Source organism: Egretta garzetta, unplaced genomic scaffold, assembly GCF_000687185.1.
Source record: "Egretta garzetta isolate BGI_Z169 unplaced genomic scaffold, ASM68718v1 scaffold117, whole genome shotgun sequence".
NCBI lineage: Eukaryota > Metazoa > Chordata > Aves > Pelecaniformes > Ardeidae > Egretta > Egretta garzetta.
The window spans coordinates 1,755,010-1,763,721 of NW_009260479.1; the positions used below are offsets into that span (position 1 = coordinate 1,755,010).

Consider the following 8,712-nt stretch of genomic DNA (forward strand, 5'->3'; position numbering starts at 1 on the left):
GATACCTTGCAGGTGTCTTAATTTAGACCTGAATCTCCTCCTGAAGTGGAAGGGCTTCATTCCTCAGGCTCCCAGTGCCCCAGGGTACCTGATCTGACCTCCAGTGGCTGCTCCAGGAGGGCATAGGTCTCCTGGAGGTCCACCATTGTCTCTGCCACCCCTCATGCCATGATAGGAACAAAGCAGTACTGGTATCAGGTCCAACGCCCTGACAAATCCTTCCCACCTATTCAAATAGGGGAAAAATAATCCCACAGCAGAACAATGGTACACTATACAGTCTTTACTGGGCTGTGATCCCATGCTTTGCTGGCCCCCATGAGCATGGGTACCCTGGGAATGGGGGTTCATCCCACCTGACCGTTGATAACTACAGCTGTGTTCTCTTCATAGTCAGCAGAGAGAGGGACACTTCAAGATGTGGATTACCTATCTTAAACCTCCACTGACTGTAAGAGGAACTCAGCTGACTAGCACACTTACTGTTGTATCCAATTATATAGTTATCTTGTTTTTTCTTCTTTCTCCTTCTAGCTCAGACAGCAGGATGACAGACGGTGACACAAACCTCCCGACTATCGAGAGAAAGCTGGGACTGCAGATATGGGTCATAGAGGTACGACAAGAGGCAACGATGGCATGTGGCCTCTGCATGTGTGTGTGTATATGTCTCAGAAAGAGATATTCTTGAAGGAATCTGGGTAGGAAAAGAGACAAAATAGAGTGGGAAACAGGAGACCCAACTTCTCCCTATGCAACTTTCAACATGTTACTGCTTTGGTTTCCTGCTCTGGATAGCAAGGATAATATTGGCTAAGGAAACATGAATGTGGTGGGGCTGAAGCTGTTCCTCCAGCACTGGAGGCTTTCTCACTGCCTTCGGGATGCAGTGCGAGGCTGCATTAGCCCACCAGAAATGAATTACCTCTTTCATCAAGAAGAGGGGTTATGCATAGGAAACCTTACTCTATACCAGCAGCTGCCGTGGGGAAGGCACTCATTTGTGCAGCAAAGGCATCCCATGGAGTCTATTTGCGCTTCATCCTTATCTTTCGCACCCTGGTGGATGGGCCACTGCAGGGAGAGATACTGCAGCTTGCAAGGTCACCTTCTGCTTGCGGTGGTCTTTGCTTTTGATTTGGAGCCAGGCTGTGCTCAATTCTGCCCTTTTCTGGCCCAATTCACCAAGAACATTCCCCTGCAACAAGAGGGGGCTTAGGATGAGGTCCAGAGTCTGCTCAGGGGAGCAGTGGGAAGGGGGTCCAACACGTGTGGAGTGGTGGTGGCCCTCTACAGGTCCCAGCTGTGTTCCAGATATCACAGGATCTTTGCCTTTCCATTTCTCACCAAAGCACTGTACTAAGCTTCTTGCCAGAGGATCTGTAATTAGAGACGTGTGGGTTCACAGGGATCAGGCTGGTATGCTGGGAAACAAGTCAGGCCACCAGAAGAATATGTGTCTCTAATTCCAGGGAACCACAGAGCCAGTTCCAGGCCAGGAGCTACTTGTGTACTGGTGGGTGGCACATCCAGGTACCCACGCCGGGTGGGCATGGCTGGTTAATTGTGCGCTTGTACCAGATGAAGTGTGCAATTAGGGTCTGGAGGGGTGAGGGACACATCAGTGTCCTCCAGTCTGTCTTTTCTCAACACTGTTAGTTGCTATAAATTCCTGGCAAAGCGGTTATCCTAACAAAGCTCTGAGAGATAACCTTCAACTTATAGATACTGAGTAAAAACCAAAACTAAACCTAGGATGAGAAGGGGTCACTCTGCTGGGAAATTCCCTACAAATGCAAGCTCTGGAGCACTTCAGTCTGACTCCTAAGTCTTCTACAGGATTGCAGAGGGGCAAGGAGAGTAAAAAACACTTGTCAGTCTGGCCAAGTAGCATTGCCATTTGCCCCTTCTCATCCCTTAGTACTTCTGGGATTTCCCCCAGAAATGGCTTTTCCCAGCCTATGAGCACAGCCCTGGTTCTTCCTTCTCCAAATCCTAATTGTCACCTTGGGGTTTTGTGCACCCTAGCTGTCCTGCTTCAAGCCTACCAACTTCTGGCTCTGAAGTTCTATCAATGACCCAAACACTCCTTTTCTTACAGAATATGAAGATGGTTCCTGTACCTGAAAAGGCTTATGGGACTTTTTTCGAAGGGGACTGTTACATAATTATGCACGTAAGTAAGGCTCACGAACATTGGGCTCTTTGGTAAAAAAAAAAAACTGGTTCAACCCTTTTTTTTTTTTTCCTGTCTCTGGTTAGGGTGGTGAGAGCAGCACCGTGGGTAAAAGTGGTCGTGCACGTGCATTCACCATCTAATCATGCACCTGAATTTAACATGGCTGTTGCAACAACAATTTATGTTTAGTAAACCAGAAGTCGAGAGGAACCATTGACTTAGTAATTAATTAAAATTATTTATCTTCTAATCAACTGAGTCATGGCCAGACATGGCTAAATGGCCACTACGTTCCTGGCAAACTAAATCAAGGCCCACATTTACATGATTTATGGGAGTCTTTTGGGGCTGTGAGAGGTGGCCAGCTGGAGGGTCTTGTTTTCAGCAGATGATATGGGTTATGGAGGTCTGCCACCTACTCTGCATCATACAAGCAGCAGAGAGGTTCTGCAGCCCTTCTCACGACCCCATTAGGACACTTCATCTGTCCCACCCAAATTTGGTCCACACCTACTTGCACCCTGCTGACCCCGGGCTAGCCAGAAGCACGAGGAACTTCTGAGACCCAATTCTAATCTGTGGGCTGTGCAAACTGCCTTGTGTTCCCAAAGCTCTGTGGAAGGATGATGTGTTGCACTCGGCTCCTAGAATTCCTTCCAAATCTCTTCATCTGCATAGAGCAATCCAGACCCCATTGTATCAAAAACATGTTCTTAGTGGTGGAAACCAGAAGCATTTCCCACTTCCTGGGTCTGAGTATCCCTCCTGCAAACATCTCCGTCAGTCAAGAGACAGCAAAGCCTCCACTATCCCACATTAAACAAATGCACATCCCCTATATTTCAGGCTGGGAAAGCAGGCTGGGATAGCGATGCGGAATGAGTCTCCTGCTCTAGTTCACTATGTGCGTGCTTATATGCACGCTGAATCAAGTGCTGAATCGATTTGGTAGCAGCCACTCAAAGACATGCTTAGGGCAAAATATGAGTGTCCTTGCAAGGAACTGACTATAGATACCAGCACAGATTTTGATGCTCACAGGCTCAGCTTACGTTGCAGTAGCTTCCCCAGGTAGAAGAGCCCTCAGCCCACTACACTCCTAAAAACACTCGTCTGCATTCTGCATCTTCACTGGAGGATCTCCAAACAAAGCGTGTCCGCAGGACAATGGGACTTTGCTCGTCTTCGATAGCAATGTATTAAATTGAGCGATTTTGCCACAAATTAATTATCTGTGCCTAGAGGAACTGAGCTGTATTTTATTCAAGTTCTTCTGCTGTGTTTCGCTGCGGTATCACTGCATAAAGCAAACAAACAGAACTTAGTGTCAAATCCAGTATTTATAAAATGAGCTTTTATTACCTTTCCCAGGTGTCCATGGTAGGGTTTAACACAGTAGGTGCTGAAAAATAACTAGCGCAACTCCTGTAATGACAAGCACACCCGTTCTCAGATCGCTCGGCTCCTCTTTCTAGGCTATTGGGTTTTTTCCGTAATAGGATGAATCACAGCATGCACGCACAGGCTCAGCTTCCTTTGGAGTTACATCTGTATGAGAAAGAGAACAGGAAAGAAAGGATAGTGTCTCCAGGCAAATAAATAGCACCGTACATTACATTTTAAAAGGTGATCTATGAGAAGAGGCTCCTTTAAGTTTTAATATCAAACTCTGCAAAAGTAGGACAGGTTGAATGCATTAATTTTTGTAATTGCACAGGTGCTCAGTTTTCCTTGATAACAGGAGTTATAAAAGAGTATCAGATAGAAACATCCTTCGGTTCAATATATACATAAAACCCATACATGCTCTCCTGAATAAGATCCCTGGCTGCAGGCTGAGCTCCCGGGAAGCATCCTAAGGCTCCGTCCTGTCTCCCCTTGCTCAGGAGAAAGGCAGGACTGGGAAAGGCCCTGGGAAAGGGCTCCGTGGTCACTTGGTTTTGCCAGGTCCCCCTGGCCAGCGATATTATTTGAAACACACAAATGGGCTGTATCTTCATCCTGGCTCATCTTTCCCACCTCTTTCAGACCAAAGGAACCTCTTGCAGCTCCGCTGTGGATTTGCATTACTGGATTGGCAAGGATTCATCTCAGGATGAGCAAGGTGCCGCAGCGCTGTATGTCACCCAGCTGGACAACGCGCTCAAGGGGAACCCCGTGCAGCACCGGGAAGTGCAGGGACATGAGTCTGAGACCTTCCAAAGCTATTTCCGCAACGGCATTATGTGAGTAGCGTAAAATACCCTGCAACGAGGTGGGTCATGGTCCCCAGGGTTGCCTCTGCTTCTCTACATCTCAGAGCCATCGATGTTTCAAAAAATCTGACAAATATGGATCAGCACCAAAGTTGGTCAAAATTCAGAAGAAAAATTTCACATTTTGAAAGAATTATTTATAAGCATTGAGTCTGGAACCATGTCATTCTGTTCTACTGGTCGTTTTCCCAGATATTTGCAGTAATTGCATCTTAACTTCCCTTTGGTTCACCCTAGGGTCTTCCTTCCTCTCTTCCACACACTTTAGATTAATATGCCCATTCAGGGCACTTCGGACTAATATCTGCCTTGAAGAGAAGTGCTCATTTGGCTAATAATGGGAGTAATATTCTTGTAGTGGAAGTTCAAGTCTGACATCTAAAAGATGCTGTTGAATCTGATCCTGTGGTCTTTGCTCACTTTGAGGTCTTTGAAAGATGACTCCAATAGCCATCCTCCAGGAGGACCTTTGCTGGCAATAAACAGCCTAAGTGCCTTGCTTTTAAACAGCTGAAGAAAACTCAGATGAAAACCCATCCTTGGCCAATACCCTATATCCCAGTCTGGCCTTTGGTACCTCTGTATTGTGCATCTCTACAACCTCTCACGAGTCTCCTCAGGACTTTTGTGAGACAGAAAAGTGCTTTTACCCTCATCTTAAAGATGATTAAGGGACAATGAAGGACTAAAATTCAGACCTTCAAAAGCATGTAGGTTTAGAAGTCTATTCGGAAACCTATCTGCCTCCAAAATCAGTATGAGTTAGACTTGATCTTCGTCTAAACCACATCCCTAAGGTCAATCAGGAAGTCTGAGATAGAATGAGAAGTTAAAGCAGGCTCTTTCCACACCTTGGCAGGTGGACTAATCACCAAAGCGTCCTTCTGTGGTTATGTTAAACTGGGCCAAACAAGTCTAAAGTACTGTGAATCACATACATGCCAGACCACATTTGCTGGTCTCTTCCAAGCTATGATAAAATACATAAATTACTCACATGGCAAAAACTATAAGACTCTCAGCAATTGTCTCTTTTTCCCATAAATGGCAATTACATTGTATCAATTATTACTGTAGTATGAACATTGCATTGGTTTTATAAAATGGTCTAGGATACGTGGAAGTGGGTTAGACTTGCCCCAAAACCATCGAAAAGGCTCTGGGACTTCCTTGGGGACCGTGTCCTCCCATGATGTGATTGTGTCTTCCTTGCAGAGTTGCACAGAAAGGAGAGGATGGCATCGTGCTGTGAGGCAATACCGTGCTAACCACAGCTACCGCAAAGCATGTGTTCAAGGATGGAAAAACAAAATTGATAGATTAAATCTGACAGAAAGACAGTGTCCTGTACCTGTACACAATAACATTTTGTTCTGCTTATGGCAACAATTTCCTATTATCTGAGCTACTTTTTATAGAATAACTATTTTCATGAAATCTAAATTCTAGCAAAAAGTCTGTTTTCTTCAATATCTGTTTCATTTGTTTATTGAATGTTTACGGAATATTTCAATTCTGAGGCCACTGCCATGGCTAATGGGATTTTCAGTTTGGTTGTGTTATGTTTCCATTGTCATCCCTGACCTGTCTACACACCTTCTCCTAAGATGCACAACAGCCACACCACACCCATAACAGGTGGATGGACACCGTGAGGAGTCTTGGTCTGACTGGGGACCATGAACAGTGGAGTGAGGCAACACAGCATTTGACATTCCATTTTTAGGGTTTTGAGATCATATTGGCTCTAGATTGTTGTCACCAAAAGCTTGAGGTGTTCTCAGAGGATAGGGAGGGGAAGGTATTTTCTAACCAGTTCTCTTTATTCTTTATTTTATTTATTTATTTATTATTATTAACCAGTAACTCTTTATTCCCTGCTACACACAGCTATAAGAAGGGAGGACTGGCTTCAGGATTTAAGCATGTGGAGACCAATATGTACAACATCAAGCGTCTTCTTCATGTCAAGGGGAAGAAGCACGTGTCAGCCACAGAGGTAAGAAGAAAATCCCTCTCTCCTTATATATCATTTCTCCTTGTCTCTCCTCCTACACCCATTTTTGACCAGATTTGCCTGCTAGGTAGCTCATCTCTGGTCAAGGACCCCTACTTCAGGCTAGTTTTCAAGATGTCACTCAGGGGGTTGTTATTATCATGGGAGAAGCTCTTGGGCTCAGTGAATAGCTGAGTGCTAGAAAAATGAGCATGTCATTGCAGACCAGTTGCTACATCCCCGAGGGCAAGTTTGTAACAGCTGTGACTTGTCTCCTGCAGCTCTTGTTGTCCTCCCCGGTTTGCTGAATGCCTTCATTTCCTCGTGACAGGTAGCACTTTCCTGGGACAGTTTCAATAAGGGTGATGTTTTCTTGCTGGACCTCGGGAAAGTGCTGATTCAGTGGAATGGACCCAGCTGCAGTGTTGCTGAGAAATCCAGGGTGAGTACAGGCAAAAGCCATTTGGTTTATTTGCAATATTTTTTGTTGCCTGGAAAAAAAAGAGAGAAACAGCACTCAATATTTGCACGGTGAAAATCTCAGTAAAACCAGCAACACAGAGATGAACAGAGAAAATCATGGTAAATCTTCTACTTGCCCATCTGCTGGTGTCAGAGACCTAGGGAAGTGCTTTGCTCCAGTTCTGACCTGGCCTCGGCTTGGGTTTCACGGGTGGCATTATTAGTGTACAGCTGCAGAAAGGCATCCAGCTACCTCTGGGGAGGTCCATCTGCATCCCTCTGTGCCCTGTAGTTTGCATGAAAAAGGACTAAAAATTCAGCAACACCAATAGGTTTAGCTGCAGTAACTACCCCAGAGGTAGAATTTTAATTATTTTTTTTTTACAGCGTCACAGGGAATTCCAACTTGGTCAGTATGAGACAAATAAGAATACATGACCCACGTGCTGATAGGTCAGATCCATAGCTCTTAAGGCACTTTTGCGAAGGGGTTATTATCCTTATTTTACTGATAGAGGAACCGAGATACAGAGACGTAGTAAAGCAAGATGTATCAATGGGTCATCAGCAAAGTTGGTGGTCAAACTCTTAGGTGGGTCTGCTCTTCACATGGTGTCACCTGATGAGGTAGGAAGGGGGATGCTTCACAGGAAAGGTGATTTTCAAGGACACAGTGGCTGGAGGAGAAGACCCAACAGGAGTGGAGAAGACCCAACAGGAGTGGAGAAGACACGAAGAAACCCCATGGACACAGAGGAGGGGGAGCAGGTAGAGGGACAGCTGCTGTGAGCACCAGGCCATGGTTAATCTCAGGCCTGGCAATCAAGCAGGTCATTTCCTAGGTCTAACAAAGAGGGGCCCCTTTCAAAGCCACTGCGGTAAGAATCACAGAAAAAAGAATTCAATGGAAAATGGAAATTTCAGCCTAATTAGTTGCTTGGCATTTCACGCTGCTTTTTTCACAGCAAACATCCACGTTTTTTGAATACTTGAACCATTTAAATGTAAAATGTCACCACAGGGCACCCAGGGCCCTACCGCTCTGTAGCATCCAGCCTCGTTGTCCTCAGCATGCGTGTGTCTCTCTCCCAGACCATCTCCCAAGATCGTCGGACCTGCTTATGTACAGTCACACATAGGCAACGCCTGTTGTGGCTACCGTGTGCCTGTGCCCTGTGGGAGCAAGCACCGGTACCGACTGTAGAAAGCAAAATTTTCCTGATAGTTAGTTAATAAGCAGGTATTATAGACACATCCCCCTTTTTAATAGCTAAATTTGGAAGGCACTAGAAGCTTCAGAGAGCTGTGGTAACCTGGCTTGGACCATCAGTTCTCAGTCATTGCTCTAGGTCTGAGGCTCGCTGAGTTTGTGGTCTGCATCAGGATTTACCCCCCGCTGATCCTTGTGCAGGGTCTCGCGCTGGCTCGCAGCATCAGGGACAGCGAAAGAGGCGGCCGTGCGCAGATTGGCATCATTGACAATGAGAAGGACTCCCCGGACCTCATGCAGATCATGAAGATGGTGTTGGGTGAGAGGCGCGGGGAGCTCCAAGACGCCATCCCAGATGTGAAAGCAGATGAGCTGCAGAAAGCAAACGTCCGGCTCTACCAGTAAGTCCGCAGATGGGCTCCAAACCCTATCCTTTCTCATGGCAAAGCTCTGTGAAGCCTGACTCTGTTGAATATGAGCCAGCAGTGTGCCCAGGTGGCCAAGAGGGCCAATAGCATCCTGGCTTGTATCAGGAATAGTGTGACCAGCAGGAGCAGGGCAGTGATGGTGCCCCTGTGCTGGGCACTGGTGAGGCTGCCCCTTGGATGGC

At 46.2% G+C, this 8,712-nt stretch overlaps 1 protein-coding gene across 2 annotated transcripts in view; it reads left to right on the forward strand.

Moving 5' to 3' along the window:
* Positions 1-547: 547 nt before the first annotated feature.
* Positions 548-8,712, forward strand: part of VILL (villin like) — a 24,259-nt gene continuing 16,094 nt past the window's right edge. The window contains exons 1-6 of one of the 2 annotated variants that reach the window (XM_035899637.1): positions 548-616; positions 2,102-2,185; positions 4,208-4,404; positions 6,325-6,433; positions 6,762-6,872; positions 8,304-8,503. In XM_035899637.1, the coding sequence (XP_035755530.1) occupies positions 548-616; positions 2,102-2,185; positions 4,208-4,404; positions 6,325-6,433; positions 6,762-6,872; positions 8,304-8,503 (770 nt within the window). The remainder of the gene's footprint in view (positions 617-2,101; positions 2,186-4,207; positions 4,405-6,324; positions 6,434-6,761; positions 6,873-8,303; positions 8,504-8,712) is intronic. The other variant, XM_035899638.1, reaches the window with a different exon arrangement.